General features: G+C 29.7%; 1 protein-coding gene and 1 long non-coding RNA gene across 3 annotated transcripts in view; one reads left to right on the plus strand and one right to left on the minus strand.

Moving 5' to 3' along the window:
• Window positions 1–12,852, minus strand: part of LOC132743290 (protein Wnt-6-like) — a 59,294-nt gene that overhangs the window by 27,798 nt on the left and 18,644 nt on the right. For both annotated transcript variants that reach the window (XM_060731828.1, XM_060731827.1), the window contains exon 2: window positions 8,850–11,195. In XM_060731828.1, the coding sequence (XP_060587811.1) occupies window positions 8,850–8,923 (74 nt within the window). In that variant the 5' untranslated portion in view covers window positions 8,924–11,195. The remainder of the gene's footprint in view (window positions 1–8,849; window positions 11,196–12,852) is intronic.
• Window positions 1–12,852, plus strand: part of LOC132743291 (uncharacterized) — a 40,779-nt gene that overhangs the window by 15,190 nt on the left and 12,737 nt on the right. The window lies entirely within an intron of this gene.

Below are 12,852 nucleotides of genomic sequence, written 5' to 3' on the forward strand. Positions count from 1 at the left end.
GTCATCTTTTTTATTCTCCAAATCTAAAATGAGCACATTAGTTAATCTCTTACAACGAAGAGTGTCTGATTTACTTACAGACAGATTCACTATCGCTTTCATATGCTGGTTATTAGATATTAAGTTCGCAGGAGGCGGAAAATGCCAAAGGTGTGTCTCGAAGCGGATCAATTTGTAAGAGTATAGGTAAAGTATTTGACCTTTACACCTTTGGTTTTTCAGTATGACATAGTATTATGAAATATTCTTATATCAACAGATGACTAATGTTAAATGAGGCCTTGAACGTTCCCGACACAGACTAATGCTTGTCAGACGGTAAACAATATTATTCTGACCGGCTTGATTCTAATGAAATATGTTTAGAAAATCATAAAACAGTTATCAAAGCATTAAAAAAAATCTAAGGATATAAAATAACGAAACAACGAAGACAGCACGGAAACAATATTTCGCAGTTTTAACAGAAAACTATAGCATTTAATATCCAAATTATATTTCCCTAAACAAATTTGTTGTCAAAATAGTTTTTCTTAATAGTAACCTTTTAAAAAGGATAGGGGTTCATTAAATCCACCCTAAGTTGGTTTGAAACTTCCTTTCAAAGGATTTCAAATGCTTAAAAGTCTACTGGTTTAATGGTAAATTTTCTTGCAATTCTAAACAAGAAAAGTATTACAAGTTAAGATCATGCATTCTTTTAAGTTTGTTTTCCGCGTCTGTTATAGTGCTAGAGGAATGAACAAGTCCCCTTAATTTGTCAAGTAGTTATTGTCGTCTTTAACACTTTTTCCATTACACATACAAATCTGTTTTACAAATTCTTGTCGTTTCTTTTTGCAAACCGTTCATTCATGTTTGAAATCTGCAATAATGATATCACAGGTGAGCAAAAAGTCAGAGCAAATTAATTATAATATAAATATATAAATTACTTTCACAAAATCATATAATTTACCCGCAAATACATATCACTAAAAAGTTTCAAAGGCTAAGTTCAGTGGTTAATGATTAAATGTTATTAAAAAAATGAATTTTCAAACATTGCAAGTTTTTCGTCAACACATTTCCCATTTTCTTAATGGCATTGTATATTGCATTTTAAGATTAAGTTTTATCATTTTCGTCCTATTAACATCAAAGCACAATGTTTGAATGGAATCAATTTTGTGAATAGTGAAGTTAGACATATTTTCCTTGTACATGGTAGATGGTTTAAAGAGTTTAGCATACTAAATACTTGGTCATACTTTCTAAATGTGGGAGAAATGCAATAAAATATGAAATAATAAATGAAAAAGAAATACATCAAAGAAATAAACTTAATACACTTTATAGATAAATAAGTGTTCGGCTTCTATTTATTAGTAAGTGTCATATAGATGTTGATAACGCGATTTTAAAATCGTGTACCAACTATTTTGGGGCTGATACTAGGATATTTTGTTTTAGTAATGCAATGAAATTATTGTCTCTAAAGGTTACAGAAAGAAACTGTACATAAGCGCCTGAGCGTTTTTAAATTGTTAGTGGATTAGAAAATGCTTAACCCTTAACCTTAAATGATGAGTTGCATGTATGGCCCAAGATTCTATAATAAGAATAAAACACTTCCCTTTTTCCAGAAGATATTTGAAAATAGTGTTAAAAGAAAAACCCAAAGAAACAGAAGTTGACTCTTCTGGGGGTTTGAACCGACGACCCTAAGTTTCAATGCAGTTGATAGTAATTCTAGCCTGTTTGAATACTCTTTAAAACGGAGGTATTGCTTTAGCAGGATTATATCTTATACGAACATATTTTTGTGTGAAGATTAATATATAACATTTCGTCATATCTTTAATAAACCAGAACAAGTTGAAGTAAGCTCATATTAAATGTATATAAATGATTTATTTTTCGTCTGTTATTAATTACTACAAAATTGAGTGTTTGGAAATCCAGGAAGGAAAAGTCAAAAATAAAATTAGAATATGCTCTTGGAGACAAGAATCACGACGATTTAGATTACTATGGTGTTCTAAAACCAAACACACCTGTAATGTAAGATCAATTGATATGGTATTGTAATATCAAACAAACCTTCATTAATTGTAATATTACTTGAAAGCGTATTCTGAAATCGAACACATTTGCATTGCAATATCATTTGACATATTATTCTGAAATCAAACACATCTGCATACTTATATCTATTGACATGTTATTGATAATAATACATAATATAATAAACAATTATGACACTAGTAATGAAAATTGGAATAACAAAAACTTTTTTGTAAAACATAAAATAAAACATCATGACTTACAGACAAAACAGCAAAACACATATCATGATAATTGAATGTAATCTATTTACAAAGTATTAATATTTGTGTAATACAAATAAGTTAAAAATCATTTACAAACATTTAATAAATTTTCCTGATTCTGATATTTTATTAAATTTCATTACTTTTAAACATGTTTAATACACTGTATAAATTTGAATTTAAACGATGAAATTTTCATTGCATGTTATGCATTGCTAGTCAAACATTTTATTTATTAAAATATTGATTTTTGTTATCCCCTTTCTTGCAAAATAAATAGTCTTAAAATATAATATTTATAAGCACCTAGACTCAATGTTAGGAATGTTGTTAAGTTTCTTAATATTGGTGTTAATTTATTCTTGATCAAATTTACTCTGATATCTGGGTACCGCTTTAAGCTTTAAGAATTATTAACTGTCTTTATGATATATATCATACAACCGTTCCATTGCATTGTTTCGTTTGTCTTATAAAATTTTTTAATCAGCTATAAATGAGAGTGTGTTGTTCTACCAGAGCCTGTTATTTTTATCATTATCACTATTATTGAAAATCACGTCTAACACCGTGATAACAAAATGGCTACAATATCAACAACGTCTGTAAATTTTCTCATTACTTTTCAACGATATAAAATGTAATTCAGATAGTCATAGCTATGCAACATCAGTTTTTTTTGTAATTTTATAACAGAATCTATCTGTTTTAATGATAACGAAAAACACTGTTGAAAACTATTACGATGCTACTTAACTACATTGCTATTTTGATAAGAACGTTTCCGGACACTTGTTTTCACGATTCTGTTAAAGTATAAGCATACCCTTTTTAACATTTTCTTGTTCATGTTTGACATCTAATATATATTCTATCAATGATACTTGATCCCCTTTTCTCTAGTTTGATCTAAGCCACAGCGACATGCGACATAGATAATGTCATAAGGGAAGCCCTTGCAGTATACCAGGCTTGCATTTCGGAAGTTCAAAAGACATTCCAAAACTACTCTAAACATATGAGGCGATTGAAAATATGCAAAAATGTTGCCCTAACCCTTGGTAAAATTTAATGATTTGCGTACTTTACTGAAACATCAATGAACTAAAATTGTTTAAATTTACCATCGCTTTACCACCTGCAAATAATACATTAATTGCAACTGATCTAAAACGTTCTCCTAGTTTTCTTTTAAATATACTTTTTTTCTAATCTCCTTCATGAAATGCATTCTGCTTGGCATATTATAACACTCCTGATAAAGCTTCAATAGTATAAGATGAATAACAATACACACAGTTTTCGGCTCATCAGCGCCTACAACATTAAGAGATCTCGTCCTATACATAATGTACATAAACAATGTGTGAAAACTTAATCAATTTGATGATCTGGCCTCAAGATTATATGTATCCCAACTCTGTCTCAAAAATCAAAAACTCATTGGTCAGTTAACATTCTGTGCTGGTTTCTGACCAATCCGATACCTGAGATCTGAGTTTGAGCTGTGAAAATTTCTTTGTAACCTCAAACCCTGAATTGGTCATTACTATAATGTTCTTTTTGTTTTACACCGTCAGGAATGTGACACACATATTGCTTAAATGGAGTACATTATATAATAGGCGACATATACTTGGATCATATATTTGCTTAATATTCTTATAATCATATCTGATATTGTCCCTACTATTTAGCACAAACATATTATACGAAACGTCACTAATCTTTATCCTAAATCTAACATTTTGTTACATAACATGCTAAAACAAGTCAAAAGGTAAACATGAAAGAAAATTTTATCAAACGAAAATCACCAAAAATGCTTCAAATTCAATTTAAAGTCAATGAATATGCAAAAATCCAGATATGTAATGTAGCGTTAAAATTTATATCCATGTTTTAAGGGGGAAAATGTAGCATTTACGGCACAATTCACATAACGTGAATATTAAGTGACTGGGAATAAGTGAACCCCGCAAATTTACATCATTTATATCGGAATTTGTATCAGCAAAGTTGTACTTTTCAGTTGAATGTTTATATGCTTATACTGTTTGATATTAAACATTGAATTGCAGGTGAAATGTCTGGAACCAATGTTATTGCTGTTTAAATAAAATCTTTTAGCTGTTCCTTAACATAATGTAGGGTTAGTGTAGAGTTAACTTCATCATATATGATAATAAGTGGTCTGTTAAACTACATTTTTCATTTTGACATAAATTGGTAGATCAAAAACATAATTGAAAAAATACAAAATTGTAATATTTGTAACGTCAGGCAAAATACTGTTAAGATAGCAAAAACGTAAAGCAAAACTGTTCATATGATTGGACTTTTTGGAAATGAGGGACACTGACAAGTACAACATCACAATCACCTCTTAGCACCGCGGTGAATGCAATCTAGTCCTAGACTCCATTATATTGATTTCAATAAAACAGTTAGGATAGACAAAAACAGAAAAAGAAGACATTTTAAGGCTACCTTATTTCAGATGCATAATAAATAAAGCCTACCTGTTATAAAACTAGAGACTTAAAATGTATATCTTGTTAATCTACGTTTAATTTCTTCGTGTTATCAATATTAGAGTTTGATTTGACATATTATATAATATTGCCTTACACATGGTTACATTACGGGTTTAAGATAGAAAAAAAACATAACTGAATTGTGTTTACTTATTAACTTTAGGCTTATACCTTTTTAATACCGTTACATTACTTCATTCATGCACTGCATAGACACTCGCTCTGTTTGAGCGCTGATTGTAATGTTCTTTTAACATCAAGGTCTTGTTTCTAATTTTCAGTAAAAACACGTTATCACATTGTTTTTGTTCCACTGTGTGCATGTTAAAATTCCTTTGATGATTTTAATTGAATTTATTTCACCATCCGTCTTCATCATTTTAAACTTCCTAAACGTCAATTAAGATTAGCATAGGAAACTTGTTATATAATGATTGACGTCACGTGGTATTTCTAGAATGGTAAATTACACCTATATGTGGTAAATTTAAAGGTTGATAAGTGATAATTTGTATAGTAAAATACTCCGATTATTTTCTTTCTTGAAATTTCCAGTTAGATACTGAGACGTGTCGGGGTGGCCGAAGACGAACTGTTCAAACATGTCATTATCACTGATAACTAAATAAACAAGTAAATAAGTTTATATAATGCATTATAGCACAAAGTCAGTTAACATTATACTCGTCTTATTTACTTTAGTAATGAATTTAATCATCATACAAGGCATTTCAATAAAAACAAAAGTGAAAATCATGCTAATTATTAACTTATTTTAGTACTTAAGAACGTTTTGCAATGTCCTCTTTCTAAAAGACAAACATTTTCTTTTCAGTTTTACTTCTTGTGATGGATTTTTACACAAAATATATTTTCATTAATTAATTATATATGATAATGTTAATTAAAAATAATTTTTATTTCTTATTAAGCATTTATTATTTTATATTACTTTATCGACACTAATTTTCAATTTAAATGAAACATCTTCACTATTCAAACTTTTTTCTCTTCCTTGAAATAACTTAACGTCACAAAAAATGTTTCGACAGACAAACGTTGGTTAAGACAATTACAATAATATTTGCCAAAAAAAACAACAACAACACAAGTATTGTTGTCCTGAAATCAATGCTATTTTTGGCTGCATTGCAATGGTATATAATAATACATTGTCCCCAAAGTGATATATATGTATACTGTAGGTAATTTGTATAATGCAATATGTATTTTTTAATTTCCTACATAGATCAGCTGGGGCACTTAGAATAGAAAGATATGCAAAAGATAACTCAGAATAAATTGAAAATCGTTACTGTGATTTAAATGAAAACCGTTTGGGTCATTTTTGGAGGAAAAAACGGAGTGAGCGAACGATCCGAAATTCTACACAAAAGTTGGTCTAGATCTGCATCAAATTGAGCATTAATCTCGAAAAATTATTTCCAGTCCCATGATGTCAAGAAACCTCAGTAGAGTCCCATTTTAAAGCAACACATTTGTCTTACATATATCAGCTGTTCCAAAATCAATACATTTTTGACAGCATATAACATTGGTCTTGACAAATACATTAGTTTATTCTAAATCAATATAATTCCACAGCAAGAATGATGGTCATTTAATAAATAAATTGCAAAAAATCAATATATTTTGACAGCAAGACATTGGTCCAGACAAATACTTAGATGCAATGTGTAGAAACATTCCCAAATTTAAAATTATTTTTGTCAGCAAAACATTGGTTATGATAAATACACAACTTCGTTCCCTTAATCAATATAATTTTGACACAAAAAATGTTGATCTCCATGACTGTTGAAGTACTCCCAAAGCTTAAATTATTTTGACAGCAAGACATTGGTCATACATTGCTTGTTTTATATGAATTCGGCCATGGTTGCATAGAAAAATGAAAACAATGTATATGCTGTAGTAAAACCAATTTATAAAAAGCATTAAAATGTCTCAAACATCGATTTGCAGAACATGTTGTCTTACGGAGAAAAATGAAAACATTTATCAATGAGTATGTATTGAAACAATAGATTGTCTGAAAAAAGGTAATGGAATAGTTCATGTACAATTTCTGAAGACACTGCAGTTTTCATTTTATGTAAAAAGAATGATGATTAAATAATTAAATTCAAAACTGGTGTAAAACTAAATCTTTACATGATAATATCTATTCTGTCATATACCTTCACCTTTTATATGACCTGATTTCGTTCGCCCACTTCTTTTTACATGGTGTTGTCTACCATTTTCTTCACATCCGATGTGTTCTTGCTTAAATTATTACCAATTTCAAGTTTAGCATCTTCAATCTAATAATTCTATTCACAGTGTTCTAGACTCATAAATAAATATATAAAGTATAATTTATGTTTTATATTTAATCTAATCAACGTTTGCTCTTATCATATTTTTCCAGATCAAAAAGCTAAAAAAAGATAGATGTATATTTTGAGGAAATTTTATATGAATAATTATGATGATTTATTTTTTATTAATATACACGTATAGTCATAAACATACACATAAAACCATAGAAATAAGAATACATTAAATCGTATACATAATTGTTTAGAAAACTGCAAATGTACATGGACAAACATGTGCGTAATGTAGAATGAGTATATAAAAACATTATTTCTATTATTTCATATCACAGAACACGGTAGGAACAAATATCTATGGTACAAAGAATATATAAAAAGTATCAAATATTAACATTCCTAAAACAGAAAAAATAGAAAGAAACAATGAGAGCGTATTTAGGCGACTACGGATGTAACACAACGTGAACCTCTTGGATGTTTTGTGAAAAATCCTGTGAGGAAAAGAATGTGATAATCTTTATTATTATTATCTTCTCCGTTGACCAATGCATTTGACTAGTTTAATATGAAACAGTTATTAATATAAATCCTAAACGAACGTCATATATAAATGTTAAATACTATTGCTACAGCTATATAGATAAGCGGTCCTTAATCATATTTGAGCCGCATCACGACAAAACCAACATAATAGGTTTGCGACCAGCATGGATCCAGACCAGCCTACGCATCCACGCAGTCTGATCAGGATCCATGCTGTTCGCTATCAGTTTCTATACTTGTGATAGGGTATGTAAGCGAACAGCATGGATCCTGATCAGACTGCGCGCAAACCCATTATGTTGGTTTTGTCGTGGCGCGGCTTTGTCGTTGCAGAGTTTGTAGTGTACTTAAAACACCATCGTGTGCGTTAAAATTGATACCATTGGGCTGAAAATAAAACATGTAGTAATAAACTATATCTCATGAATATACATATTATGCATACCTACTTACAAACAGCAATAATAAATACTAAATAATCATAAATGATACATCGATATATCTGCAGAAAATAAAAAATATTATAACATCTAATAAGTATAAGAAACTTGAACCTGTATATTCACATCGTTGCTATCTTGAATAAAAAAAGTTAAATATTACATGTATAACATATTAACCTAGGTCAATAACATGTTTCAATTACATATTTTAAATGCTAAACTACGAAATATAAAAAAAATGGATAAGTGTTTATGTTAATAATAAAACTGATTGTTATGAGTAAGGTATCCATAAATTGGCGCACTACAGCAATTCAATGTTAAGAGTAAAATACATACATTATCACGTTTTATCATACAATATGCACGTAGAAGTGTTCCTTTTAGCATATAAACTACAGTAGCTCTCGCAATATAAAAAAGAATATAAGAATATATTTTTCTTACCACCAGTGTCCAATTGTGTTAGATATAAAGATACATTACATACTTACTTACTGCCAGAGTCCAAATACTTAAGATATATAAATAAATTCATTATCAATCTACTTACCATCACCAATTACCAATTGTGTTAAAAATGAAAACAAAATTATATACTTACTTACTTACCACCAGAGTCCAATAATGTTAGATTAAGAAATAAATATATATTATTGTTAATCTACTTACCACCAAAGTCCAATAATGTTGGCCGGGAACATCAAGTAGAAGTATAGACATACATAGAATCCTTGTTTTCTCATTTTAACACTTCACTATATTATTTTGTCTGGTATTAGTTATTTGTCCAAATAGATGATACTGGTTTAAACCAATCATCTTTATCACATATCTTTTTTCATGTCTTCAGCTTAGTTAATCCTTTTGTGTTTGAGTCACTTTTTTCACTACATGAAAGTATACAAACACTTCCTTCTCAGCCGATATTTTTTCTATTAATTTCCAAAATATAGTTGAAGGAAATCCATATAATTGCCAGTATTGACTGCGTCAGAAGTAATTACAATTTATCATAAGTTTTTATACATACAAAGGTATATGATATACTTTTGGAAAGGGTTGCCATTGTCTATTGCCACTTGAGGAATACTACAGGCGAATGCCATATTCTTGTTACATTCCGTTCCTATCAGCCGTGCCAAACCACTTTTAGACCACCAAAAACTGTTGCATTAAAAATCAAGTAGCTCTCGCGTGTCAACTTTTTCAAATACACATTAATGGTACATTTAAACTGTAACCACACAGAAAAACAAAACGCTTATAGGTGAACGCTGTTAACAGGTGGGTAAAATCTATGATAAGATTTTCCTAAACCGATACTTCGGGATCGTCCTCAGTTCCAATGTTTTGACTGACGTGCGTCATAATTTGTTTTCATCAGACACACTTTACTCATTCGGCGCAGAAGTTGATTTTGTTATTTCCTTTACATTTAAAAACAACTTAAACTTTCACTGATTCTTCACTGTTTAAAAACAACAATATTCACGTTGGAATAAAACACATCTAATTCTAGATGCTCCTTTTTAAAACTGTACACGTGAATGTCTACAGTATATCCGATGGTCTCGTGGAAGGAAAATTGGAAACTTTTGGTCAGGAAATATACGATGTTTGTAAGTCGTTTTTTCTCCCCCGAAATTCCTATTTTATTTTTAGTATAACAAGACAAGATAACGCAGTAGAAATTTGCTTCTACATGCCTTTATTGCCTGTAAAATAAGGTGTGAATTAAATTCTAAACAATCATGATTGTGTAATTTATAAAGTATCCCGCCTAATCTTGATACGGGTCAGCTAGTGCGGTGAAGATGTTCTAGCTTGAATTGACATCGGGCCAAGACAGCTTTGGTTTAGAAAACATATAAATCATATAGTGATCTTTCCTGGAAAAGTCTTCTGCGTTATTTGATCGGGAAATTTAAGTAGACCATTAATAAAAGCTCTAATTTATATCGCACAGTCTTTAATTCTGCTTCCAACGGCGACGTGTCTAGGAGCAAAAACAGAGATTATATATTTACGTATGTAGACATATAATTGTTAAGCTTTTGGAGAGTTTATGAATGGCATTGTTATTAATCTCCATATATCCAACAGTAATATCTAATTTGAACTTTCATTAACACACGCCTCCTAATATGTTTTAAATCATAAACACAATAACGTGACTTCCTGAATCATAATGTACAAAATTCTGCCTTTCAAATTGTAAAATAGTAACTATTTTTCAACAGTATATTTCAATTTTAGTAAGATAATTTCACAGAAGTAAGTATTGTTTCAAATAGTTTACAATAAATACTGTTTAACAATAAATGCTCTGCCAATTAAATATGTCGAATTTATTTCCTCATGTTCTCCTTAATTTATACAGGTCTTACGCAATACACAAATTTAAATTTGTTCTCATACGAATTTTTCAGTGCATCTATTCTATTTCACTCTATCCGTAACTTATTTTCCTTGCGAAGAAATACACACGATTTTAATGTCTTTTATATTTACAAATAAAACATCCATGTAATTATTCTAAACATTTTAAAATGGACCCACTGTCTGCTCTTGGATATTCTATTTCTTCATAAGTGATATCTTGAAAAAAGACATATCGAGTTTTCTCCTATTCCATAATGCATCTATTGAATTTTGCTATTTCAAATAATTTTCAGACATCCACACTTCTCCTTAATATTCTCCATTAGTCATTTAGTCATTGATAGATGTCTTTATAGTTTATCACATCAACGATATCACACTTCAATCAATTAATTACATATCATAATTCAACCAGTCCATTCATAAACATATCTGTGCAATATTCCCGTCATAACAAAGAGTCGTTTCGCTACAAATTGGTCCGGAATATTCAGACTGAAAATTCACTCGTTTATCACTTAATCCTTAAATCTACCTAGCCACATTTTGTCTCTTGTTGTAATACAGGGTTACACCTCATCCCCTCTTTGCAGATGTTCTGAAACTCAATCTTGCCGAAGATGAAAGGGAAATCTGTAACCAAAACGTAGAAAGCGAATTTGATTGAATTAAATTAACTGTAAATATGTTAAATAGCAATAGGATCTTTTTTGCATTTTGTAGAGCCCAAATCATATAATGCATCGAACATGAAAATAAAACCGAGCTGTCATTTTATTGCATTCTTATATATTGAAAATTTTAAAAGTAGCAGAGACACACAAGTCAATTAAACGTAGGTCTAATTTTTCAAGCGTTCGTTTGCTCATGCGTACAATTCATGTTATCCTCAGTCGTACCCAGGGACGTAGATGGATTTTGCATCGTAGCACTTCAAAGAAGAAATATTTTCAATGAAAGATTATAATTTTCATAAACGAGACGAAATAAAAAAAATAACTTTAGAATGACACTCATTTAAGAAAAATATTTTGCCTTGTTCTTTCGGTTTCTGATTAGGAATTGCGCCCCCTTGTATATACATTTTTTATACGCCCGAGATTATCATCCGCGCGAGGTTTCATCGTCGGACGGCTGACTGCACCTAAGTTTTTAAAAACGTAATTAGGGACATCGCCTTAAGGAGATATTAAAAGAAATGTTGTATGTATCGAACGTTTGATCTTGATTATTGTATGATATATCCACACCTTGACTTGTCAAAAAGTTATTACTATTTACAACACTATGGAGGCCCTGCTGTATAAATACATAGTTCACTGATCAATGAGATTATACACAGAAAAATTAAGTTCATAGAATATTCTGTATATGTGCATTATATATTTTTATTTTGTCATGTAACTTTTAGAGAAACCTTAATAAATGTTATACATATATAAATATATATGCGATGATATAAAGTTTTTTTCAGTGATTTTTTTTTAATTTAATTTTTTTTATATTTTTTTAATCAAAAGTGTTTAATAGAAGCTACTAAATGTAATTTAATGCAAAAAAAATGTAATTCAATGCAAATCATATTTTTGAAAAATATTTGACAAAAAATGAAGTTCAACAAAAACACAAGAAGGTCGGTATTTCTACTCTTCTCATGGAAGTTAAATATTGTTTGGGTATGGTGAATGTATGACATGCAGTATAATAATGTAAAAATTTGGATTCTTCATTACTTTTATGTTTTAACACATTTTTTCATTATTGTAAAACCACCACTTAAAAATAATAAATCTAAGACTAAATTAAAAACGAAACGAAACCACTTCCTTTTGTTCACATTAGTATCTAATAAGCCATCGTGTCAACTCAAAAAAATTAATGCAAAGAACAAAAGTAAATACAATATTAAAATACAGCATTAGTCCCAAAGCACACTAGTATATATTAGGTTAAATTATTCAAATAAATTATATTACACAAAATGTTCTAAAAGGTACTAAAACTTTATTGAGCATCAGTCTGAATTTCAGAAAATATTACAATTTCGCCCTCGTTTTTTATTTAATTTCCGAGTCCAAAAAGATCCATATCAAAACATCCGTCTAGCCTCGTTCTCATTTCTTGAGGCAAATTGATTCATATTAAATACATATTACATTCTAGAAGTTACAAAGGTGCCGACAATATGGTAAACAGTTCGTGGTTTGAAATGACGATGTCATTAAACATTTTTGAGTACATTTTTGAGGACAATACTGATTCTGTTGTACTTTTTAAGTACAATACTGAT

The sequence above is a fragment of the Ruditapes philippinarum genome, unplaced genomic scaffold, assembly GCF_026571515.1.
Source record: "Ruditapes philippinarum isolate M1 unplaced genomic scaffold, ASM2657151v2 ctg331_1_1_1_1, whole genome shotgun sequence".
Classification (NCBI taxonomy): Eukaryota; Metazoa; Mollusca; class Bivalvia; order Venerida; family Veneridae; genus Ruditapes; species Ruditapes philippinarum.